Below are 27944 nucleotides of genomic sequence, written 5' to 3'. Positions count from 1 at the left end.
GTGCAAAGTAAGAAAAATAGCAGAGCTGAACCGGTCCAGACAGTTTATTATTATTTTTTTTTATAAAACGGGTTCCGGCTTTATCGAACAAATAATCAAAAGCTGGAACATAGCAACATGTGGTGAGAGAAAATATTGGTGAATCCACAATCGGAATTGCCCAATCTCAATACGAAATTGTGATACCTGATTTCTAAAATTTTGAAATTCTGGTCATTGCGATGATGATAGTCATGTTGAAATTGCAGGATATGAAATCACAAGTTTGTAGTTGGAACCAACTGGTGTAAAAAATTGGGGGGAAATGAAGACAAGTGCTGCAAAGCTGATTGTTGATGCACTGCTACAGAGGTTCCTTCCGCTTGCTAGGCGTCGCATTGAAACTGCTCAAGCTCAGGTACTTGTTTTAATGTTAAGTATCAATTTGTTTCTGTATGATGACCGTGGACCCTGATGTTCGGATAAGCTTTTTGTACCTGGACTAATTTCATACCGAGATTTCAGTTTGAAATGTCATAATACTAATCTCAAGAATTCTAATTCATTAAACTGTTTCAACTTGATTTGATGTTCTCTACCAAAATAAGTTTTCACCCACTATTGGTGGAATTCATGCCAGCTTGGTTACTTTCTACTTTCTACTAGCATGAGAACCACATAACTTTGTCCAGATTTAGGCAGTTGAGATTAATTCGCCTAGTGTCCTACTGATTGGACTCTCACCTTGGTTGTCATGATGGGTTGAAGGCTGTAAGGAGTTTATCTGGATACTTTTTGCCGAATTGCAATTTATATATGAGGTCAAAGACATAGTAGACGTAGGATTCACTCGTCTTCTCCATGTGCTTACTTCTTTATAGTTTGAATCCCCATGGTGAAAATCCTGGTTTCACCAGTGGAGCTTAATATCGACCTCTTGGCATTGGGGTCCTCAATCACTATCTTTTTTTTTTTTGATCGTGGTGTCTGGGCCAACTTTTACCGCACCTCGACTATCTCCATGGGATACTTATCACTTCCTACCAGCAACACACCTCCCACCAACAGTAGGTACTAGGTAATTCTGTACCCAAGGCTAGGACAAATGGGAAGAATCACCTAGTGGTCCTCAACCACTATCTTAGTGCTTACTTTCACTATTAATAATATGTATCATATATAAGTCGAAGTAACTTCTTAAACTTCGTGTCAATCAGGTATTATTACATAAGATTGAAGGGAGGTAGTATAACAATGCTTGGTGGATTTGTGCATTAAATAAATTTTTATTCTATATTTGTCACATGACTTGGAAAGATATTTTGCTATTTGTCTCGCCTAATCAGTTGATTCAGAATTGCTCTAAGAGCAATAGTTAAGTCCAGATAATATCTTTTTCTGGATCATATCCTTTATATATTTTAGTCTCACCTAGATAAGCATCAGAGAGAGTTTCTGAGGAGAGATGCTTGCCAGTGTCCTAATGCTTTTCATAAGAATTCCCTGATATTTTGGGTTGGAAAAGAGCCAAAAATAGAAGAAGAGCACAATGCGTTAGGAATAGGCTTAGTGTGTGTCTGTGTGATCTCAATCCTATTGTTTGTTCCCTCCCCAGGAAAGGAGTTCAGAGGACACAAGAGTGTCAATTGAAATGTATCACGTGAAAGGTAAGAGAGAAAAGTAACAAATTATTTTCTAGCACCAGAATGAGAAAAGAGTAAGCATAACTCTTCTGTGTTGGCACTGGTGCTATTACAGTTATGTGTTCTGCGTTTCATTGGCATGATTCTTAATGATGTTATTTGAGCTGCATGCTAATGCAAGAAAAACTTATGTGAAGTTAAGGAGATGTAGTATATTTTATTTTTACTTGATTTTTGTTATTCTGAAACTTTACCTGGGTTAAACAGGATGGACATATTTTTTATTTTATTTTTACTTGATTTGTATGCTATTATGGAACTTTACATGGGCTAAACAGGATGGACAGTACCTTCGGCCATCAGATCCAGCCTATGAGCAAGTACTGGATTCGTTAGCTATGATTGCTCGACACACACCTGGTCCTCTTCTAGAGGCTCTTTTAAGATGGAGAGAAAGGTACATATTCTTAACTGTAATTTGTCCTCAAGTGCTGCATGGTTGCCATTTCTGTTTGAAGTAATATATATTTTTAGTCATGCACCCCGAATCATGCTGATTTATTGCACTTGCATGGGCAGACTCATCATGCATTTTCTAATAGTTTGGTAGATGTATGTCTAGTTTTATTATTGCATATTCTGTCCAGCATGCCAATAGCTACTTATCTACTTGGAAGAATTTACATTTCACAGCATGATAAATTGGGTCATAATGTGCTAATCGATACAACTCAAACCATGTCAACATAATGCCATGCAACTATTTCTTCCCAAGTTAGCATGTATCTCCTTCAGTCACACGATAGTATCACATCGTCAACCTCCACATCTCCCGACATGCTTTCTTGGAACTAATTGATAGGCACCTAGTGGATAAATAAAAACTGCAGAAAGAATGTAGTTTCATTTCTAGTAGCTCAATTGAAGATCAATTGAGAAGCAAAAGTGTGGAGAAAATTGCTGCTTAAGCAATTACGATTCTTACATCTGTTCCTGAGAATACCTTTGTCAAATTGAGCCTGGACATGTCATTTTGCCTTGAGTGGGACATTCATAGGGAGGTATCAAGTACAGAACTACGATAGGCTTAGTGATGGGTTTTTAAATGCTTTTCTTGAGAAACCTTTATCCGTCAATAGTTACTATTACCTAGTGTTGATACATCTTGTTTCCCCCTGAGTCAACCACCTCACACGTTGAGAAGTTCTCCAAATGTTTGACATGTTATACAGTACAGTACAATAGAGTACAATACAATTGAGTACATTATGGAACAACGGGTAACAATGATCCAAACAGAGTAAGCTTGTGAAACAGATACCAAATATCAAACTCCAGATGGTAAAAAGATATGATGGAGAACAACTCTTGTCAGTTGTCACTCCACCTTCTGAGAAGCTGAACTATTGAGAGGGGGAGGGCGTATTTTTTATTAGAAAAAGTTACTTGAGGGAGGCAATCTGATAGAAACTATGATGAAGAAGAGACGAGAATGAAATTTACTGGTTAAATAAATTGCAAGAATCGTAAACATTGCATCAACCAGTAACAAATTCCATATGGAGTGGATAAACCTCTAGATTCAAAGATAATGATCAACCTTTTCTGCCAGAATTCTTCTAGATAATTTAACTGAAAAGAGGCCATCAGAAAGCTAATTTATTCATGGAACTGGAGCCCTAATGTTGCAGAGTGCAATAATTTCACATAAAAAAGGCAAAAATAACTCCGATATCGCGAATTATTTGAGAAAGAGAAAGAATTTTTTGTATTCGTATAGGTTGTATTCTTGAATTTTGTGAAGTTTTCTGTGTCTTTACATCGCAATAATCAGGGTGCTTATACAAATAGTCTTGGTGACTAATTTAGATTAGACAATCAATTACAACTAATAACCATAAAATAAAATCTGCTCCCAGAACTAAGCTAGAGTACAATATCTCCTAGAATCAAGCCAATCAACAATCACTTATATTGGGTCTCATGGAGTGTATTCTTTTACTCCCTGGCATGGTGTTTTGTGAAAAAAAGCAAGACTATTGAAATTTATGGTCTAAAACAATCCTTAGATATTTGTGTAATTGAGAATCATTTCATTTAAGGTAAAAAGGGTGTTTTAAAGTTAGATTGTTTCTAATTATAGTAAGGTGACAATCATTTTGGACGGACTACAAAGGAAAGGGTGCCACATAAAATGGAGAAATACTATCTTTTCTTCTCCTGACCAAGTTTATTCCACATTCTATCTGCTTCTCCCTTTTCATTGATCATTTGGCCTCATACTTTTTCCTTAAGAATCTAACTCTGAAGAAATTTTTCATAATAGAACTTTCTGTTTTATAATTTTTCCTTGTTTATATCTCAGTTTTAAAAAAAAGTAGTTAAATCAAGGTTATTAGATTATTAAAATTAACTTATTAACATTGTATTCTTATTATGATTCTTATGTTGGTTATAGTGAATCTCCCAAAGGTGCAAATGACGCATCAACATTTCAGAGAAAGGTCTGTTAATTTACTAATGCCTGTACATTACTTCATTTACCTGTAGTGACAATTGCTTTTGCATTCAAGTGCTGAGATATTGTTCTTTATATGCTCTTCCAGTTTCCTGTCATAAAACAAGTTGCATGAAAATGAACGCCGTTATTTGAATAGAAAAAAGATTGAAAGACCTTTCTATCAGTTTGGCGAACTGGTCATACATTTGTGTTATAAACCTACTAATCCAGGTCTTTGCCCTTCTGAACTTGGTGTATATATCGATGTAAAGCTAAACTTAAGGAAGACATATAGTGGGCTATGAAACTTATGGATGCAACTACAAAATATAGAAATAAAGAAAATGCTTTTCTTTAACTATTTATGATAAGATCACTTGTAATTGTCGGCTCAAATCTATTATAGGGAGCAAGTCATCACAAGTATTTATGATTTGACATCCTCTAACATTTGTTACGCTTTGATGCTAGCTAACTTCCTCTCTGAGTTATGTGTACGAAGACATTTTTTTTATTCAGTTAAATGTATCAAAGTGAGAGCACTGCATTTTATTGATCACTCATTATAAATTTTCTTGGATGAAACATTAAAAATTGACCACCAATCTGCAAATTTAAAGCTTTGTGAAGAATATAGTTCTCCAATCTATTTGCACAGTGCTTCATAATGGATAATCATAAGAATCTCTGACATAGATTCTTAATTAGAATATGTTCTTCTCCAAGAATTTTCACATTTATCCGGGATAAATTTCTAGGTTAATGTTGCTTCCAAATGCACATGCAAGTTTGCGTGGTCACACAAGTAATATAGTGGCTCCAAAACAACCATATTATCGAACTCAAAAGACTTGTGGATTAATTATTTTTACTAAATTATACTAGTCTAATTATTTATTCAAGAGTGCCAAAAGAATTTACCTTAATAGAATGCAAGAATAAAAGACGTATACTAATGATTGGGAAAATTCAAGGCTACAACTCACTTAGAATTCATTAATATATCTTCTTCTATCGAATTCAATTAGTTATCAAATCTCTCATTTTCAAGGTTGTTAGTATGATGATGGTCTCCCCACCTCTAATCGCCTACCACAATAGACAGTCTAACTACATCTTTGAGCAGGGATAAACTGAATCAATTGTGGAGCTGGTATGTCATTGGGGAAGGATTGATTCACATGACAATATATAAATCAGCTCGTTAAAGGGAGGTGGAAACCTTAGAGTTCATTAAAAGAGAGAACTCTAATATCTTCAGCTCTTCAAAGGGAGACTGAAACTTAGAGTTCAATGTAAGAGAGAATTCTAATCTCTTACTTTTGCTGAAAAATGACTTCCCAATTTATTCATTAGAAGACCCTCTAAACAGGAGTACTATTACATCAATAGGAAGTCTAATTCTTATGAATTATAGCTTAACCTAATCCTTATAAACTTATGAAACATAAACCATATTCTAGAACAATAAATAAAGCTACTTAAAATATAATAAGTATAATTTAAGGACTTCCAGCGCATCCACACCAAGAGCATTAAGTTTTCATCTTGTTTAGCAACCAAGCAAGGTCTCTAGGTATATCCTATATAGACTAACCCTAATGTCTAGAGAAAATCATGCTTCTTTTGTACCACGTTCTATTCTTTATTCCTCTTCCGAGTTCAATTTAGACAATACATTTATTTCAGTGGTGGTCAATCACAAAATACTAAATCATGAACATAAGAACAATTTATAACCAACTTCAATCTATAAAATTTAATACTAAACAATCATTTGTAGCCGCAACCCCAAAATAAGGGTCTTTAGCTACTGATGCCCAGTGTTGTGAAAGGCGATCACCTCGTCACCGATGGCAAGAAGTGAGGCGACCCTTCATGGCCTTTTAGCTTTGTGGCAAGGCGACACCATGACAACAAAAGTCTAGAGGCAAGAGGCGAGAAAGGCTAGAAAGGTGTCACCTTTTGTATCTTCTTAAAAAAAGGCGACCAATTTAGGGGTTTAAAAGTTAAAAGGTAATTTTAGGATTTTCGACTAGACTCCTCGAGCTACTGGCTTTTCCGATGACTCCAAAGTCTAACCAATACATATTTCTTTTCTTCTTCAGATTTGAGTTACTTCTACCTTTTTTTTGACTTTTGTTCTTTTTTTTCTCATTCAAGTTCTAGAGTTTTATGTACTATCTATTTTTAGTTTTTAAATTGAAAAAATTGCTAATATGTTATTGTTTGATTATTTACATATGCAATTAAATATTTTAATATTTTGGTATTAAATGGTGTCACACTTCAAAAAGGCGTGTCTCTCCGTTCTCCTCGCCTTGTGCCGAGGCAGACCCTTGTCGCCTTTTATCGCCTTTCGCCGTCCAAAACACTGCTGATGATGCCAAAGAAAAGAAAAAGAAGAAAGCAACCAAAAAAGTTAAACGACTTCCCTCACAAAGTTATCTCGCAAGTATATCCCCTCTATAATTATTCTTATAGACTATTTATAGATGTAGAAAACTCTAAATAAAATAATTGAGTCCAAAAGAAATTGGGAAACCAAGACCCAAAAGAAATTGGGTTCCGCTTGAACCATGCTGCGCCGCCTCAATTTCTGTGTGTATTCAAATTTTGACACGTGGCCCATGTAATACTTCAATTCAAATTCTTCTTACACTTCTTATATATTAAAATGATATATTATTATATTCATTTTGATCTATTGAGTTGTCTTGTTGATTTCGTTCTGTAATCTTCCATCTTTTATTAGTTTAAGCTCCAAACATCTTCAACTTTACACCAATTTACTCCTACAAATAAAATACACTATTCCATAAAATTCATGCTCAAAAAGAAAAAATACAAGATTCTAAATGTGAATCAAATAATGATTAAAAATATATATTTCTGGCGTCATATCAGTATAGTTTGCATCACCATTTCAGCCTCTTTCCTCTTAGTCGTTAAAACTATGCCAGTAACCTATCCTTTCAAGGTATCAACTGATATGCAACCTGCATTGTTTTGAAACATCTAAACAAAGCTCTCCAATTACGGATCACACAAATATGTTTACTTAGTATGTGTCTTATATTATTTGCAGATTACATGCAACAGAAGTCTTATTCCTGAAGGCTTGAGATTGTAAATAAATGATTGCCTAAGGATTTTTTTCAGGTGGTTAGGATCCTCATCCTTTTACCATTACAGGAACTCAGTTTTTGTTAAGTTAGCACACATTAACGACTAGTGTGTGTGTGTGAGAATTGGGCCGTACCAAATTTTCTTCACCTTCTAATGTTTGTCTCCAATGCACCTTATTCTTATTAATATTTTGTTTAAACAACTAAAAACTGGTAAGTGCAGTGTAATAATGATTACAAGATTTAACGTGGAAGACGACTTGGTTCAGAAAGTGTAAAAATCATGACCTACCCCCGTAGTATTTAACTCTAGAACTCCACTAAACAAAATGAGCCAAAATCATATTACAACTCCTGCAATCTACGCCAACACTCTGAGAGGGTGTTTGGTGTCACAACCCGAAACCACACCCTAGAAGTTAGGGTCAATCTCGGGTTGCAACCGGCGTACTTGACCTCTCGGAGGTCTTGTACAAGCCCGTACATATCATTCATTGCATATATACATAATGAAAAGTAGGGCGGAATTAAAACTTTTTACAAAACATTTCATAGTCTTTAAAATCTCTTTCATATAAAATCATAGGAAATACTAAGTCTCAATCTCATCAAACTTAAGACATGAGAATACTTTCGGGACACGACCCATAACATACTAATATAGAAATACTTGCTCTATTACAATATTTCAATAAGAAACATAAAAGACATCTATATATGCCCTCGAGTTAATTGATGACATACTTCAACTTCCCTTAAATGATGCTACGATCCAAGTCTTGCTTCCCAAATGCTCCTCACCTACCAACAACTGTAGAGATAGATAAAAGCATGGAATTAGTACAACCACATGTACTAAGTATGACATTTGCATAAAAATCATGATAACGGACATTTATTAGAAATATGCGTCTTTTCATCTAAAAATCATATCATAATCATAAGAATAACATTTATTAACTTAGAAACACATAAGATAACATTTAAGCAATTTATAGCATTTTTAAGGCAACATTAGAGTAACTTAAACTCACTGTACAGTGAATTGCTTCACTGTTGCAGTGAAGTATTTGCTCTTCCTTTTAAACACTTTCTAGCATGTAATTATCCTACTAAAGGCTATCTTAAGACTCACTTAAGCAACACTAAGAGAGACCGCCCATACAACCTCCCTAAGCATGCCTAATTGACCCTCAAGACTACTTATAATAAGACACATACACACTTACAAAGACACCAAACATATGAACATGAGATTTCCTCTACCAAAGGTGATTCTAAGTCTCACTTGAGTGAGTTGTGAAGCGACCCCCCATACAATTCCTTACACACACACTTAAGAGATCCTATAGACTACCTAGCATAGAATCATTCTCACCTAACACAATAATATATAGATAATATGTCATTCTCTTACCAAAGACTATCAAAAGACTTATTTAAGTAAATCAAGTAGATAATGTCCATGATTGACCTCTTCAAGACTACCTAAATAATCCTTAAGACTACCTAAGTTTAGATCATATCCACATAATCAACATCTCCCCTAACTAGAGACATTCTTAAGACTTATCTAGGTAAGATACGAAGTGACCATTCCTATGCCCCCTTCACACCTTAACTAGACAACCCTTAATTACTCTAGTTAAGTACTTATTCATTTAACCTACTTTCTTACTTAAGTCATTACATCTATTAGTTCATTTAGGAGACATTTCATCACATAAAGGATATTCAAGTAATTGTCTTGGACAAGACCTAGGGACTCTAACTAACACCTTCAAAGCCTATTGTGCAATGTCTAGATAGCGTCCCATACCACCACCTAAACTTCATAGAACTTCTCTAATGCTAGTAGGTATCCCATATGATGAGAATAGGCAATAACCGACATAGACCATAATAGCAAAGCATGGAATCCGAAGTTCTAACCTACTCCGATGAGGGTGTTCTACTTGCCAATGATAGAACTTGGACACATCCCATGTAGGCACATGGTTAAGGAATATGAAGGGCATGCTTTGTAATCTAGTCTCATTCTTTAACTAGAACTACTTCTCTTACCATACTCACTTGATGCTAGCCTTTGTTCTCATAGAGTAATTCACACTAAAGGTTCATATAAAGGGGTTCCATATCAAGTTCATTACTCAATCACATTTACCCTACCAAAGAAAGGTCCACTAGGGCTACCTTACAATGGCGACAAGAAGCTCATCATGACTTTCCTAAGGTTTGATGTGATGCCGTTCTAGCCAATTAACCTTAAGTCTATCATTCCTTTACTTGAAGGATACCATTACGACTTTCGACTTCAACATTCATAACCTTACCACTAGGTTCAAGGTTTCACATAAGGACCCTCTTAACATCATTTAAGGTCACATATCATTAATACATTCAAGACTAAGAGACTTTAACATCCTAAGTCAAGACATCTCGTATTCACATTCATACATGCATCAAGTAAGGGGCACAAGTCAACCAAGACAAGACACCACATACTTCACTTTAACAGATATTACATGTGATGCTAGAAACACATAGACATAACCATATCCTCTTTAAGTCATCCTATACACTATCATATCATCATCAATATAACCTTCATAAACTCATATAGTCAAATAGGAATAAGCATACATCAACCCTAAGACTATACACATAAAGCCAAAGTCATAGTCTAACATGATTGCCTAAATAACATCAATAGAAGAACAGATATACTTTCACATTACTTATCAGGTATATATTGTCATACTTCACATAATCAACTACACAAATAACCACATTACTTCAAGTAGTTGCAGACAAGGCCATAATCATCATATTACATAAAATAACGCTGACAAGGCCACATCGATTGCAAGTAAAACACATAACACCATCACCATAAGTGGACCATACCAATCACAATATAATTGAAGTCTAAATTATTATAAGATAAAGAGAAATAGGGCAGCGTACCACCACTCCATCCTCAACACCTCAATTCGATGCTAAATCAACCAATTCAACACCATAAGGCCCTTACCAATGACCATGAACATCAATTCAATACAATTATAACAATACTCAATGAAACTAGGTTAATTCACTATATATTCATCAATCTAATACAACCTAGATATCAATTGAACACAATGCTTACATCATTAGAGAGCCCCTAGAAAACTTTACTAGAATTCATAAACATTAAATCAATATCAAGTAATCCATAAATTAGTCAAAAACTAGGGTTCATCAATTTCATGGGTTCATAGGTTAATTGATTTATCAAATTAATAACAATTCAATCACAAATCAATGCTTAAAAACCATGAATGCAAGAACCCATGCATAGATCATGAAATTGGACAATTTATCTTTGAAAACTTTAGAAAACATCTTTGAAAGTTGGGCTCCTTGATGAATAGAGTTTCAAGGATCAAAAATCATACCTCAATGAAGCTAATTCTTCAATTTGATGAAGAATCTCCACTCAATTCTCCAATCCAAGCCCTTCCTTGAGTTTTGGGCCTTTTGGCTCCAATGGAGTTCTAGGGAATTTCTAAGGGAATTTGGGTTTTTGATTTTGAAGAATGAATTCTTTTAAGTGTTTTAGGCTTATAAACATAGTTAAAATACCCAAAATACCCTTAAGGAACCATCCGTTGGTTGGGTTGTCTTGGACAGTCTTGGCACCAACTTTGGGTCCTTCCTCAAGGACCCTTGGATGGTCCTTGGGGTTGTTTGCCCCGACGTTTCCAACCCAAACATGCTCGTATATGAGTTTAGGACCACTCACATGAATTTCATCCAAAACAAACACGTAAAACTTGATGAAACATGCCTAGACACACAAGGTCGTTTCAAGGCAAAACTTTCGAATGACGTTCTTAGACGTTTGACCTTCAAACTTCACGAAACTTGACACACTGCCTATATACACTGTAATAACTCATTTAAGGACCTTATAGCCTCATGATCACACATAAACACATAACACCACATATGAGGCACATAGGTGATTTAGTCGTCGTCGAACGTCTTAGTCGTCCCTTGACGTTTGACTTCCAATGCACCTAAAATCTTAAATACTACCTCAATACCATATTATAGACTTATTTAGGACCTTAGACCATCATGACCAACATGTTAGGCTCTAGTTTACCTAAGTCATTTTCGAGATCTTACATTTGGATTGACTTATATTAAGTGCTTTTGGATTTTAAGCTCTTTTTCTACTTTTTGTAGTGTTCGGGAAAAATAAAAAGGTGCTTGAATCACTTACTATTAGGCTAAAAAGTACAAAAATGAATTGCTTGAATGCTCTGAACTGCTTGCACGGTCGTTCAATAATCTGTAAAACAGTACACACAATATCTACCAATCTTGTTAGTAAGCATGCAGGTAAGGAAACCAATTAATCCTTAGTTTTTTTCAAAGGAGGACTCCTGGAAATGAAACCAAATCAATCAGAATCTTCTTCACTGAAGGTTTTTTTTTCCTACCTGGTGTCTTTGGTGCCCACATTGGAGCCCGACTAAATCAGGATTCGTGTCATCCCACATTGGGGGTAAAGCGCTCCCTAACAAAGGCGACTTCGTACCAAGTGGGCTCGAACCCGAGTGAAGGATTCCTAGGTTGCATCTTACCCAAAATAACCACAGGGTTGGCTATACTTTTTGAATCGTTTTACAACTCAATTATTTAGAAAAATCTTGTGTACTTATCCCAAATGTATTACAGGAATTTGAATGAAGACAATCAGACACACTGATATGTTAAATAAAATATATCAGCACAGGACTTGTGTCACTACACACTCGTATAAGTCTTAAGGACCTGGTTCTTATTTCACAATCACAATCAATACACAAATCACATTGTGTTTGTTTATCATCAAATTTCATAAATACTCAACAGCTTTTCAATTTTAGTTCTTATGGGGTTCACTACAAGATGCTTGAAGAGAACTACACAGAAAACAATTCACTTATGAGAAAAGGAACTCAAAAGTCTCAATTTTATTCCTTATTTGGAAGTATTTTTTTTAAAATCTCAATTGTCATAGGACTCATAGCAACTGAATATAATATGTATTGTTCTATTTTTGTAAACTATTCATGTTTGTACCTGAACTGTATCATATAATAAATAATTCTCAATCTGTAAGTTTCTGTCGGAAGCATCTGACATGCTTGTTGGATGGTTTAGCTTGCTGTGGAATGCATCTTTTGCTCTGCATGTATCCGCTTCGTAGAGTGTTGCCCACAAGAAGGACTTACAGGTACGTTTGTGGAGTTAATGTCATCAACAAATATTCCTTTCCCTAGGTAGCTAGTCAAGTTCTATTTAGTTTAATGTGCTTTTCCAAACTGCAGAGAAACTATGGATTGGGCTTGAAAATTTTGTTTTCGATTGGTTAATAAATGCAGACAGGTAATTACTAGTCAAGCTAATACATAGTGTCATGACACTCAACTTCCTTTTCATTTTTTTTCAGAATGAAAGCTATAAATACTGACAGCTGTTTTGCGCCACTTCTATTTGGTCCCTAGTTTGTTTCTTCTCTCTATGCTAGAATCACAAATTGGATCTTGGTATTCTTATTATTTGTTTCTACAGTATGTCTAAATATTTATTTGAAATTTATGTATCTCTACAGTGCTATGTTCAGATAGTACATACATTGTTCAAACTTTGTTGTTACATCACCTCTAACCTTCAAGGGACACAATTCTTACTTAATTTCATGTGCATTTAAAGTTGGTTATTTCGAGAGGGCATGCCTCTCCTAAAGTGTACTTTTGGTTCTAGCATAGTAAAGTGGGGTAAGGGGATACAAATTGGTGGCTTAATACTGAGGGATTTATAGCCAAAATCAGGTCCTGGTGGAATTCTTTTGCATACACGGTGAAACCAGACTATATTTTAGCATGTAAATTGAAAGCAGCGAAGGGTAAGCTCAAAGTGTGGAGTAAGGAAGAAAAAGCAAATCTGTTTTTGCAAAGATCCAATCTGTTAAATAAGATGCAACTCTGGACTCTATGATTGATAATAGAGCAATAGACAGAGGAAGAGGTTGCATTGAAGGCAACTACTTTCTTGGAGTATGAAGAGCTACACAAGAATGAAGAGACTGCATGGAGGCAAAGATCCAGAACTTTTTGGCTCAAAGAAGGTGACAACAACACTAAGTTCTTCCAGAGATCAGCTAATGCACACAAAAGAAGTAATTGTATTGACCGACTGGAAGTACAAGGTGAGACAGTGAAGGAGCACGACAAAGTAACAAAGGAAATCATATAGTTCTATAGGAAGTTGTACATAGAACCAGTGAGATGGAGACCAGTAGGAAACATGATAAACTGTCCTACAATCTCAGAAGCAAAAAACCCTTCGGGGTGGCCCAGTGGTTTGGGCTTGGGACTTCCGTGTTGGAGGTCTCATGTTCGAAATCCCTTACCAGTGAAAGCAAGGGGTTTGCCTTCTGGGTCGAGCTCGTCGTGCCGGGCTTGCCTAGTGCGGGTTATCTCACCTATGTGGCTTGCGAGCTATTGCATAGGAGCGGGAGTTTTATCCTATGCGCACCCAAAGGGTAGTGGCTCTGGGTTTCCCTTGTCATCAAAAAAAAAAAAGAAATCTCAGAAGCAAAAAATGTACAAGTACAAGCCAAATTTGAGGAGAAGGAGGTGCGGGGTGCTCATCTGCCTGAAAAAGTTCTGTAGATAAAGCCATTGAACCTGATGGATACACAATGGGCTTCTTCGTCAAATGCTGAAAGTTCTAAAAAATGACATTATGAATTCCTTCCACAACTTCTATAAACATGAGATATTTGAAAAGAGCTTCAATGCAACATATTTTGCACTGATTCCCAAAAAGGAAAAGAAAAGAGCTAAAAGATTCAAGACCAATTAGCTTCATAGGCAGTTTCTACAAGTTTGTCTAAAAGTGTTAACTGAAAGGATCAACGGGGTGATGGATAAATTGGTAGACTCCCAGCAAACATTGACCTCAATTTTGGGAGGAGAAGTTGGAATCTACCCTCTATATATCTAGGGAGGCCATTGGGGGCCAATCGAGGTCCATCAGAACCTGGAACAATGTTCTGGAAAGATGTGAGAGGAAATTCTCAAGATGAAAAGATCAATACTTGTCTAAGGGGGGAGACTCACTTTTGATCCATGATGTGTTAGATGCTCTCCCAGCCTACATACTTACCCTTTTCCCCATCCTAGCAGGGGGCAGTACAGTGGCTAGACCAGATCAGGAGAACCTTTTTTTGGCAAGGAAATAAAACTAGGAACAGTTATCACTTAGTCAAGTGGAATTAACTCATCTCAAGCAAGAAACAGGGTGGCCTAGGCATTAAAAATTTGAAGAATCAAAGTAAAGCTTTGAACATGAAGGTGGTTGTGGAGATATGCCCATGAGACACTCTCTAAGAAAAAATATGATCAGAACAAAGTATGGAGCATTGGATGGGTGGATGACTAAATAAGCAAACAATCCTTCTGGTGTCATTGTTTGGAGATCTATCAGAAATTGGTGGCCCATTTTACGTAACAACACTACCATTAGAGTATGTGATGGTAATAAAACCATCTTCTGGAAAGATAGGTGGTTAAGTCTTGAAGAGAAGTTCAGTGATCTGTTTGATTTAGTTATCCACAAGAACAGAACAATAGGTGACATGTGGGCATTCCAAGGCGTGGAATTATATTTCAATCGAAACTTGTATGTGAAATTTCTAGACTGATTGAGTTCTTCAAAATTCTGAAGCTTTTCAAAGTCTAAAGAATGGGAGGGGGGGGGGGGGCGGGGGGCTGACTATGGTGGAATAGGCACAACAAAGGAGCATACAAAGTAAGTTCAGGGTACAAACTTCTGAACTCGACAGTGGCACGGAACCCTATGTGGCCATGGAAACAAATATGGAGAACCAAAACACCTTTGAAGGTGGCATATTTCTTATGGTTGTTAGCTAAAGAAGCTATCTTGGAATATGAAAACCTAAGAAAGAGGAACGTTATCTTAGTCAAACGATCATTGCAGAATCACTGACCAGCTATGGGAAATTTTCATTAATCTCAGAGGCATACAATGGACTATGCCTAGAAAGATTGTTGACACTCTATCTTGTTGGGAAGAAGCTGGGAAGGGAGCTAAAAACTGGAGCTACTGGAGAACCATACTAGCTTGTATATGGTGGACCATATGGAAGGAAATAAATGCTAGGTGTTCCGAAGACAGGAGTAGAAAATGCAGAAAACTAAAACAGATTGTATTTTGCTTTTCTGTTTAGGGTGTACAAAGAACTCTCCTATAGATGCAGAAAACATCCTAAGTGTTAGAGTCATGCGAGGATTACGAGTTCTTTATTATATTGCTATACTTTGACTTTCTGTAAAGGTGTTTAGCACTACCTAAGTGCTGAGTTATAATACAAATATTACTTATTCAAAAAACAAATACATGTTTCGGCCTAAACTGGACGACTCCTGTCTTGTATGCTTGTGATACTATGGAGAGATCAGGTTTTTGTATCTTTCCAAGCATTATAACTTTGCTCTTTATAAATATGTTTTAATTGCCATTGCAATGACCAAGGGAGACTATCTGTGATTCCTTGACTTATTCTCATTCTTGTGTCAGATGGTAGAATAATGGAAATAAGGCTATTGACCTTGAAGTTTATGTTGTATTGTGACACTTTATCATTGCAGGGTTGTTAGCCAGGTTGATTACCCTTCATTGGTTGATTTAAGGGGGCTTCTTCTGGACTTGGTTGCCCAGCTCCTTGGTGCCCTATCAAGGATCAGGTAAGTGAATGGTACTCCTACCTATATAGTCCAATATTTTCAAACTCACTCACTTGATCCCAACTTGATTGAAATTTATTTTAACAAGGATAAATAACAAGTTTCATGAGAGCGGTAAAACCTGACCCTATACACATCATCTGTTTGTGTACTTCACTTCACAAATGATTTTGATCAGTGAGGTCAAGTTCAGACACCTGTTTCATTAATGTGAGGTGTTAACGTTTCCCCTTTCTCTGTCACCAGATTTAGTTCAGTGACAGAGCGCTTCTTCATGGAACTCAACACGCGGCGGATAGATACTAGTGTTGCTAGAAGTGAAACACTAAGTATTATAAATGGAATACGCTACTTGAAGCTTGGGGTATGCGGTATTTTATTTGACTGAATTAATTTGAATTGAGGTACTATAAAGATAAAGATATTTCCAGGTAAAGACAGAGGGTGGACTGAATGCTTCAGCTTCCTTTGTGGCTAAAGCTAACCCACTTAATCGTGCTCCACATAAACGAAAAAGCGAACTTCATCATGCCTTATGCAATATGCTATCGAACATCTTAGCACCTCTTGCAGATAGTGGAAAAGGTCAATGGCCTCCTTCATTCATAGATCCTGCACTAACTTTATGGTATGAAGCTGTGGCACGAATAAGGGTTCAGCTCATGCATTGGATGGACAAGCAAAGCAAACATATTGCTGTAAGCATCTTAAAAAGTCCAATTAGATCTGAGAGAACTTCCACCTGTCTTACGCTGGTGTTTTTCCATCTAAAATGAAAAATAGATGAGGTGAATAGCAGATCAAATTAACATACAGAAAATTCTCAAAAATATTTTAGCTGGACTGCTTGAATGTTTCCTGACTTTTTGACCAAGTTGTCTCCTTCTCAGTCTGTTGTCCACAGTGCATGCTGTTTTCTTACACTTTTGTTTCTGGACAATGTTTTCTGGTTGCTTTTTTCTCATTCTGCTTACTCTAATATGTATATGTTTTGCAACTCAGGTTGGCTATCCGTTAGTTACACTTCTCCTATGTCTTGGTGATCCGCATTTTTTCCTCAGTAACTTTGGTCCTCATATGGAGCAACTCTATAAGCATTTGAGGGTAAGCTTTAGGAACAAAGTAAAAGTTACTGTAGTTGCTTCTCACTCTCTTTTGCATCAACTGAGTCATGTATGTACTTATGCAGTGTGTATGGTTAAGATCATTAAAAGAATAATATAACATTGGTCTTTCTGTAGGACAAGAGCCACCGATTCATGGCTCTAGACTGTTTACACCGCATCTTAAGATTTTACCTGAGTGTTCATGGTGATTCCCAGCCTCCAAATCGTGTATGGGATTACCTAGACAGTGTGTCGTCACAACTCCTTACAGTTCTCAGAAAAGGCATGCTTACACAGGATGTGCAACATGATAAACTAGTAGAATTCTGTGTGACCATTGCGGAACACAACATTGATTTTGCTATGAACCATACGATCTTGGAATTGCTGAAGCAAGATAGTCCCAGTGAAGCCAAAGTTATTGGTCTTCGTGCTTTGCTTGCCATTGTCATGTCTCCTACCAGCCAGCATGTTGGATTGGAAATTCTTCATGGTAAATATAGTGCCCTTAGTTTCATGGTATTCTTTTGTTCATCGTTTTGGCCTTGTTATTCTGGAGTCATAATTTTGTTTTTGATCAAAATTGACAGCTCGTGGTATTGGCCACTACATCCCAAAAGTGAAGGCTGCAATTGAGTCAGTTTTGAGATCTTGTCATAAAACCTACAGCCAGGCTCTTCTTACTTCCTCAAGGACCACTATTGGTAATCATTTTAATACGTAGCTTATGTTCTTGAACCTTTATATGAGGCAACTTGCGTATGTATGGTAGAGTTGCATACTTGATTTTGCCAATTTCTCAGAATTCAATCTAAGAACTTTGTAAATATTTGGTTTATTTACAGTCTTTTTGAGATGCTTCTCACTGCTCGGAAGACATTGTTTGTTGGTCAGCTGTTATTCTCACAATAGACCTCTAGATACATACATCTTTGACGCTGCATACATTACTTAAGTTGGTCAAGCCTTGTTGAATTCTTTGCTTTCTCTGTGTGTTCATGTATTGGTATATGCCATTTGAACTATGAATGACGGTAAGTATATGTAAATTTTCTCAAGTAAAATACACCAGACATTGCCTCTGTAATCCTCACACAGGTAGAACTCTGATTTGGGCTGTTCTCAATATGATTTTGGGACTCGGATGTCTTGTGATGGGTAATGCAGATACGAGAAATATACTTCTGGTTGAATGCATGTTCCTTTGTTTCTTTGTGATGTGAATGATTGCATATTGTACTGATGTACTTCAGACAAGATATAATCAGGCTCCCTTCCCTGTGGCTATGTTCTGAAGCCTTGCTGCCTCCTACTGGCTATGTCTTACTATTTCCTCTCCTTTCAATGAAGTAGGCAGGTGCTGGATTTGTTAACCTGGTTTCTAGATCTTCCTCGTATAACAATTCTCACCAAATTTATTTATCTATCAAAAAAATCAATGATGAGCAGAGATATGATTCTTATTTAGGCTGTCTACAGTACAATATGAGGTTCACAGGAGAATACAACAACTAGAGTGAGGTGTTAGCTCCGAGGCATTGTGCATATTTTATTTTTTTACTTCTAAAAATTGAACACAAATTTAAAATATGAAAAGACATTTTAAATATATTCAGATAAAAAATGTTGAAAAATATACTGAGATCAAAAGCAGTATGTCCAGCGATTTTGTCAAGTATACGTTCTAAATAAAGACATACTAAGTCACCAAATTCAGAAAATAAATTAAAGATAATTTTCAGTCAAATACTAAAAAATAATCAAGAGTTAAGTGTTCATGGGTGCACGGAGTGGACAATATAAGGTCCAGAGCATTGAAAATGTGTTATTACAGTTTGACAACTCAAGACAGAGATATTCACTAGACAAATATCTCACCTTTCAAGGGATTAGTATAGTGTGACTTGAGCCCCAAGGGTGTCCTTGAAGTATTCAGAGCCTACCTCACTTTGCTTAAATTTGCAGTCCTTACAACATTCAGCGGTTTTTTTGTTTGGAAGAAGTCATGTGTTGGATTGTAATGTAGCAATAAACATTGCACAAGCCAAATCTACGTTTATGATTTGGATTTTATAATTGAAACCTTTGGATGTTTGTTCACAACCCAACACCTTTTTGGCCATACCTCTTAGTATACATGCCTTTTGACATACCTTTAATCCCGCAGAGAATATTTTTCTTGTCTTATCTTTGGATCTCTTCTTTCAAATTGCCTCTAGATTGTCTTAAAGGGTTTTTTTTTTGCCATATTGGTGTAATATAAATGCTTTTGTGCCACAGATGCTGTAATAAAGGAAAAGTCTCAGGGTTATCTATTCCGCTCAGTTCTGAAGTGTATACCATATCTGATTGAAGAGGTTGGCAGAAGTGATAAAATAACCGGGATAATACCTCAACATGGTATCAGTATTGATCCAGGTGTGCGTGAGGAAGCTGTACAGGTACTCAATCGCATTGTAAGATACCTTCCACATCGTCGATTTGCAGTTATGAGAGGGATGGCAAACTTTATTATGCGTCTTCCAGATGACTTCCCTCTTCTCATTCAAACGTCTCTGAAACGCCTTTTGGAACTTATGTGTTTCTGGAGAGCTTGCCTAACTGACGATAGGGTGGAGTATGATGTTTCGGATGCAAAGCGTGTTCAGAGAACGGAGGGATTCAAGAAGTCTTCTTTCCATCACTCCCAAACAATCGAATTTCATGCTTCGGAGATTGATGCAGTTGGTCTTATATTCCTTAGTTCTGTGGATAGTCAGATTCGACACACAGCACTGGAGTTACTGCGTTGTGTCCGTGCCTTGCGAAACGATATTAGGGAACTTTCGTTGCACGATCGATCAGATCATATCTTAAGAAATGAAGTTGAACCCATATTTATAATTGATGTTTTAGAAGAGAATGGGGTATGTAACATCTCTTTCCTTTAAAATGCATTCAGAGCATTCAGGTACCTCTGTTATTTCTGATTAAGAAATTCAAGTATGTATCTGGTAAGGAGCTATTTGTTTTTGCAGGATGATATAGTTCAGAGCTGTTACTGGGATTCAGGCCGTCCATTTGATCTGAGGCGAGAGTCTGATCCTGTACCCCCTGATGTTACTCTCCAATCTATACTATTTGATAGCCCCGATAAGCACAGATGGGCTCGTTGTCTTAGTGAGCTTGTCAAGTATGCTGCTGAGCTGTGTCCGAGTTCTGTTCAGGATGCAAAGTAAGCCATTTGTGTATGGACATCTTGGACGTGAAAGTTGTGCCTTTGAGCAGTGATTTTTTGGGTATACTTGTGAAAGTCTAAATAATACTGTTATAGTATGATTTGGTCCAACTATAATACCACTGATAGAAGAAAAACGATTCATGTTAAAAACGTTTCTTTACTTGACATTAGAATCATGAATTAGAGTCTCTTCTCTGCAAGAAAAAATCTATGCATGCAATTGACATGGAATACATGTCTGCTATTTTTTGGGATGAGATGAACATTGTATTTATTTGGTGTTTTACCTTGATACGTTCCTTCGACTGTGCCATTTTATCTTTATCAGAGAGAACAAATATTTCATGTTCAAGTTCCTGTTTTTCAAATTTCAAATTCAAGCAATCTATGCTGATGGCTAAATGTTCCACTTTGTTTGCTACCTGCAGACTGGAAGTAATTCAGCGGCTTGCTCATATCACTCCTTCTGATTTGGGCGGAAAGGCTTATCAATCACAGGACACAGATAATAAGCTAGATCAGTGGCTGATGTATGGAATGTTTGCATGCTCATGTCCAGCTGATAGTAAAGACAGTGGTGGTTCAGCTGCTACAAAAGAACTTTTTCACCTAATCTTCCCATCCTTAAAGTCTGGTTCCGAACCAAATATAGTAAGTAGTGGCTACATAAAAGCTTTCAGGTGGTAATAAGGTTGCTAGGCTCTGTATGTGTTTATTTCTCGATGTCAATGTTAACACATAGGATAATATATTAACAATCTAATCTTAAATGGATGATGGTATGCAATTTTTTGATTGTTGAAGACTTGCGATTGAGATCAGTGTAATGAAGTTGGTGTAGTTTCTCTTTGTTCTTGTATCTCATGAGTATTTAAGAATCCTTTGAATGAACTTTGGTCTTCAAACTTCCTGCAGCTTCTATCTAGGACAAACATATTATTCCTTTGGAACATGAAAGAATGTTAAGGCACCAGAGTTAATAATTTGTAAGAATTGGAAATACACTAAATAAACACTGGGCTGATATCAAGTTACAATTTATGTTTTTCAGTTTGATAAATAATCCTTGAGCTGTTCCCTGTGATGACACTGGCTATTATCAGGATATCCTTTATATATTGTCATATGTGTAGACATTGAAAAAGCTGTTCAAAGATTTGTGTGTCTCTGAAATATTTTTATGAGAATAAGATCCGAGGAATTTGGGTGGTGGTTCGTGTATTAGTATTTCATGATGCTGAAATAAAAGAGAATCAGAACTTCTCATTGTATGTTGTCAATGTGTCAAATAATTTGTTCTTTTTGCTTGTTTTAGCATGCAGCTACAATGGCTCTTGGCCACGCCCATCATGAAATATGTGAAGTCATGTTTAATGAGCTTGCGTCTTTCGTCGACGAAGTCTCTCTGGAGACAGAAGGGAAACCAAAATGGAAGGTACTTCTCTTGATACTTCCCCACCATTGTTCTCCTTTTGTCTCATCTTCCCTATTATTTGATGTCAGTAATTGAGTGCTTGATTCATCCTTTCCTTTTCTTCCTTCTTTGGATACACGGGAGTTTCATGAGTTTCTATCAACTTCATGGCATAGATTTCTGCAAACAGTATGAACATGGACCTTCTTAGTCCACTTGGAAAACTGAAGGCTTGGATTGGAAGCCTTTTTCTTCCTTTCTCAAATGACATGTTAAGTAGAACCCTTGGAAGTTAAAACCAGAGAACGCAGCCACCAACTTGATTAAAAGTTGTAGTAATGAAACTTGTTAGTGAAGGGATAACATCAAGAGCTTTCATACTAATCAATTTACATTGACTGGCAGCCATGTGTTTAACAACTCCTTTATAACAAATGCCCAGGTTTGGAGAAACACATTTCTTGTATGCTAATAGCAGAAGATGATATTACTGATGATGTTCTCTAACCAATGCTGTTATATCCAAAACTCTTGATGTGTCCATTAATCTTGATTATGTCCTTAATAATTGATGTTAAACAAAACTACAATCTGAAACTAAGTTGACGTCCCATAAATTGATGCATCTATTTATTTGCACAAATATTCCAACTTTCTGTCAAACAGATTCTGGCATGGAACTGTCTGTATTTACAACAACAGTCCTTCAAGATTTTGCCCTGAACTTTTTATGAGCCTGATTGGGCATGTAGTTATAGGTATTCATATTCACTTTACTTATTTTGTATGCATATATGTCCTGTCAGATTCTTAAGTAGATATATAATGTTATTGTTGCAGAGCCAAAGGTCCCGTCGAGAAGAACTTCGTATCCACATTGCGAATATATACCGTACAGTTGCTGAGAATATCTGGCCTGGAATGCTTGGTAGAAAACCAGTTTTCCGCCTTCATTATTTAAAATTCATTGAAGATACAACCAGACAAATATTAACAGCATCTGCAGAGAGTTTTCAAGATGTGCAACCCCTCCGTTATGCACTTGCTTCTGTATTGAGATCCTTGGCTCCTGACTTAGTTGATTCTAGATCTGAGAAATTTGATATTAGAACTAGGAGGCGACTCTTTGATCTTTTGCTTACCTGGAGTGATGATGCTAACAATACTTGGAATCAGGATGGTGTTAATGACTATCGCCGTGAAGTAGAGCGATACAAGTCTGCTCAGCACTCTCGATCAAAAGACTCCATGGACAAACTATCATTTGATAAAGAACTGAGTGAACAGGTAGAGGCAATCCAGTGGGCTTCCTCAAATGCAATGGCTTCACTATTGTATGGCCCCTGCTTTGATGACAATGCAAGAAAGATGAGTGGGCGTGTAATATCTTGGATTAATAGCTTATTCATTGAGCCTGCACCAAGGGCTCCGTTTGGTTATTCACCTGCTGATCCAAGAACTCCATCTTATTCAAGATTCACTGGTGAAATTGGCAGAGGAACAACTGGTCGTGATAGGCACAGAGGAAGTCATCTTCGAGTTTCACTGGCAAAATTAGCTTTAAGAAATCTTCTTATAACAAATTTGGACCTCTTTCCTGCTTGCATTGATCAGGTCAGCCCTTTTCTTTCCTTTTACACGTAGGACTTCCCTGTGCATGTAACTCATTCAAACACTTGTTTTCTTAAGATACTAATGCGATTTATGTTCAAATTGCACTTGTATAATCAGATCAACCAACTTAAATGTGATTGTTAATGTGTGACTTATCTAAAATACATGTGCCCACAGACACATGCATAATGGTGCTATGAGGTATGCCCTTTTGATTGATTATTTCCTGTACGGTTTTTGTTGGGATAGTTGCATTGCATCTGTTTCCATGGTAGGTTTTCAGTCACATTCTTTTAGCATTTTCCTTGTTGCATTTACTGCTAGCTATTTGATATAAAAATAAGGTTGAATATTCATCTAACTCAACATGCAACAATTATATTTAACCTTTTCTCCCCTTGGTCGATTTTTGGTGTTCACGTTGTTATACCTCTGAAGATCCTAAGTTTGTATTTGGTACAGTGCTACTACTCAGATGCTGCAATCGCAGATGGCTACTTCAGTGTGCTAGCAGAAGTTTACATGCGTCAAGAGATACCAAAATGTGAAATTCAGAGACTCTTAAGCCTGATCCTCTACAAGGTGGTAGATCCTTCTAGACAAATTCGTGATGATGCCCTTCAGATGCTTGAGACGCTTTCTGTCCGTGAATGGGCTGAGGATGGCATGGAGAGTTCAGGTAGCTACAGAGCTGCTGTTGTAGGGAATCTTCCCGATTCATATCAGCAGTTCCAGTACAAACTCTCTTGTAAACTTGCTAAAGATCACCCTGAACTTAGTCAGTGGCTTTGTGAAGAAATCATGCAGAGGCAGCTTGACGCAGTCGATATAATTGCACAGCATCAAGTCTTGACATGCATGGCTCCGTGGATTGAGAATCTCAATTTCTGGAGACTCAAGGACTCGGGTTGGAGTGACAGACTATTGAAAAGCCTTTATTACGTGACATGGAGGCATGGTGATCAATTTCCTGATGAAATTGAGAAGCTTTGGAGTACCATTGCCAGCAAACCTAGGAACATAAGTCCAGTTTTAGATTTTTTGATTGCAAAAGGTATTGAAGATTGCGATTCAAATGCATCAGCAGAAATTAGTGGTGCATTTGCTACGTACTTCTCTGTTGCTAAAAGGGTCAGTTTATATTTAGCTCGTATATGCCCTCAACGTACTATTGATCACTTGGTATATCAACTTGCTCAGCGCATGCTTGATAACATCGAACCTCTGAGGCCTAGTGCAAACCAAGGTGAGGGAAATGGAAACACCGTGTTAGAATTTTCTCAGGGGCATTCTGTGGTTCAAGTTGCATCCATTGTAGATAGTCAACCTCACATGTCACCTTTATTAGTACGTGGGTCTCTCGATGGTCCACTGAGGAACACAAGTGGGAGCTTGAGCTGGAGAACAGCCACTGTTGGAGGGAGAAGTGCCTCAGGCCCATTGACTCCTATGCCTCCTGACTTAAATATTATCCCTGGAACTGCTGGTAGGTCTGGCCAACTTCTTCCATCATTGGTGAACATGTCAGGGCCATTAATGGGGGTACGGAGTTCAACTGGAAGTATGCGAAGTCGTCATCGCTCTCGAGACAGCGGAGACTACCTCATTGACACTCCGAATTCGGGGGAAGATGGGTTGCATTCTGGGTCTGTAATGCACGGGATTAATGCAAAAGAACTTCAATCAGCATTGCAAGGACATCAGCAGCATTCTCTCTCTCACGCAGACATAGCATTGATTCTACTTGCTGAAATTGCTTATGAGAACGATGAGGACTTCCGGGAGCATTTGCCTTTGCTCTTTCATGTCACTTTTGTATCTATGGATAGTTCAGAGGATATTGTCTTGGAGCATTGTCAGCATCTGCTTGTAAATCTTTTGTATTCACTTGCAGGGCGTCATTTGGAGTTATATGATGTTGAAAATAGTGATGGAGAGAACAAGCAGCAAGTAGTGAGCCTCATAAAGTATGTTCAATCTAAGCGTGGTAGCATGATGTGGGAGAATGAGGACCCCACGGTAGTGAGAACAGAGCTACCAAGTGCAGCACTCTTGTCTGCTTTGGTACAGAGTATGGTGGATGCCATCTTCTTTCAAGGAGATCTCCGAGAAACTTGGGGAGCAGAGGCACTAAAATGGGCCATGGAGTGCACATCTAGACACTTGGCCTGCCGCTCCCACCAGATTTACCGTTCACTAAGGCCTTGTGTAACAAATGATGCATGTGTATCCCTTTTACGTTGCCTTCACAGGTGCTTGGGAAATCCTATACCAGCTGTTTTAGGTTTTGTTATGGAGATCTTGTTAACATTACAAGTGATGGTGGAGAATATGGAACCAGAAAAGGTTATACTCTATCCCCAGCTTTTCTGGGGTTGTGTTGCCATGATGCATACTGATTTTATTCATGTGTACTGTCAAGTGCTGGAGCTCTTTCCTCGGGTTATTGATCGTTTATCATTCCGAGATCGAACAACAGAGAACGTGCTTCTTTCAAGTATGCCTCGAGATGAGCTTGATTCAAGTATTTCTGACAGTTCTGAATTTCAACGTCTCGAATCACGGAATGCTTCTGAATCAAATGCAAAGTTCCCAGTCTTTGAGGGAGTACAGCCTTTGGTTCTTAAAGGTCTTATGTCCACTGTCAGTCACGGTGCTTCTGTTGAGCTTCTATCAAGGATTACAGTGCCTTCATGTGATTCTATCTTCGGCGACGCAGAAACACGGTTATTGATGCACATCACTGGCTTGCTTCCCTGGCTCTGCTTACAGCTCGGCCAGGATGTATTTCTGGGTTTTATGTCACCACTACAGCAGCAACATCAAAAGGCTTGCTCTGTTGCTGCCAATATAGCCGTCTGGTGTCGATCAAAATCAATGGATGAACTGGCTACTGTTTTCATGGCTTACTCCCGTGGTGAGATCAAACGAGTAGAGAACCTTCTAGCTTGTGTTTCACCATTACTATGCCATGAATGGTTCCCCAAGCACTCAACTCTGGCATTTGGGCACCTCCTACGGCTTCTTGAGAAAGGGCCAGTGGAATATCAGCGTGTTATCCTTCTTATGCTGAAGGCACTGCTTCAGCATACGTCTATGGATGCTGCTCAGAGTCCACAATTGTATGCAATTGTATCTCAGTTGGTGGAAAGCCCTATGTGTTGGGAGGCCCTTAGTGTGCTGGAAGCCCTCTTACACAGCTGTAGCTCTTTACCCGGATCACATCCCAATGATCCTGGGCAATTTGATTATGGACTCATTGGCACCGAAGAGAAGCTCCTTGCATCTCAAACATCACTTAAGGCTCGAAGTGGACCATTGCAGTTTGCAATGGGCCTCGGATATGGACCAGGTTCAACACCTGTGGCACTATCTAATGCATCTGAATCTGGTTTGTCAGCAAGAGAATTAGCATTACAAAACACACGGTTGATGCTAGGGAGGGTGCTTGATAGTTGTCCACTTGGGAGAAGGAGAGATTATAGAAGATTAGTTCCTTTTGTTACAATTACAGGTAACCTGTAAGCATCTCATTTACGCACTACTTTTGACTGAAAAAAATGTGATATCTGTGAGTTTTGTTTTGTAAATAGGTGCACTCATCTAATTCTGTATACGGGTTAGTTTGGTTCTAATATTTTGAATGCACCAAGCTCCCTTTCACTCTAGTTTTGGTCTATTTACATTTTAGGAGGTCTGTAGACTTGTAAGTTGTCATCACATCATCAAAGGGATGACACTGAATGTTTGACCACTATAATGTTATTGGCTTATATATTTCATTTAGACGCTCAAACTAAGTTTTGTTTTAATTGAACACTTCACTACTAATAAAGTGTTTAAGCTATTACTCTTTCAGTTCAAGTTTTGATTTTCCCCCCATGTATTCTCATTGATCTATTAGGTAGTTAAGTTAATAACATAAAATGTCATTTTCTTTAATTATATGCATTTGCCTCGAAACTCATGATATTTTCTACATGAGGTAGATAACTATACCTTGCATTAAGCAGTTCTGAGTTGATTATGATATGCTCGTTGAGACTGTCCATGTTGAGTATACGATAATGTCTGCCTGATGATTATGCTTTATTGGAACGACATATCTTGCTCAAGTGATTTTGAGTTGATTATGATATGCAAGTTGACACAGTTTGTGTTGAGTATGTTATTGTGATTGATATGTAGATTAAGATAGTCCATACTTTATTTGGTGTTGATTTGTGCATAACATTCCATATGTTACGTTGTTGATGTATTTAAAAATCAGGTTGATTCAGTCAAGTATTGCATTGTGAATTACCTACCTTCATGTTGTTGATGACTAATATATGTTAATTATCCATTATTTGTTGTTGTCATATATATTATCTTATTTGGATTAGTCGATCAATGATACTTGTTGACAGGAGTATACATGATTTTATGGTGCTCGTACTTGGACCAAGGATTCCTTATTTCCTATCCTTTCCATTTAGAGTATTTTGTCATATCTCGCCATTTTACAGTTCAAATTTGGCACTGAAATAA

General features: G+C 37.3%; 1 protein-coding gene across 3 annotated transcripts; it reads left to right on the top strand.

The window, feature by feature from the left end:
- On the top strand, positions 1-27272 carry LOC101260020 (uncharacterized). Of its 3 annotated transcripts, none has more exons than XM_004234653.5 (18): positions 1-122; positions 249-397; positions 1961-2079; positions 4081-4126; positions 12450-12522; positions 12617-12674; positions 15965-16060; positions 16307-16424; positions 16492-16758; positions 17063-17164; positions 17302-17659; positions 17757-17870; positions 19447-20072; positions 20184-20380; positions 20815-21037; positions 21702-21821; positions 22641-23414; positions 23877-27272. In XM_004234653.5, exons 2-18 carry the CDS (start codon positions 305-307, stop codon positions 26937-26939), a joined length of 6447 nt encoding a protein of 2148 aa, XP_004234701.2. In that variant the 5' UTR covers positions 1-122; positions 249-304; the 3' UTR covers positions 26940-27272. The 3 variants fall into 3 exon arrangements, with proteins under 3 accessions (XP_004234701.2, XP_010317825.2, XP_069150974.1); XM_010319523.4 differs by having other exon boundaries at positions 88-138; XM_069294873.1 differs by lacking the exons at positions 1-122; positions 16307-16424; positions 16492-16758 and having other exon boundaries at positions 169-397.
- The last annotated feature ends 672 nt before the right edge of the window (positions 27273-27944 follow it).

Source organism: Solanum lycopersicum, chromosome 3 (genome assembly GCF_036512215.1).
Source record: "Solanum lycopersicum chromosome 3, SLM_r2.1".
Taxonomy (NCBI): Eukaryota; Viridiplantae; Streptophyta; class Magnoliopsida; order Solanales; family Solanaceae; genus Solanum; species Solanum lycopersicum.
The sequence above is the reverse complement of the archived record's forward strand: the minus strand, read 5'-3'. Positions and strand labels throughout refer to the sequence as shown.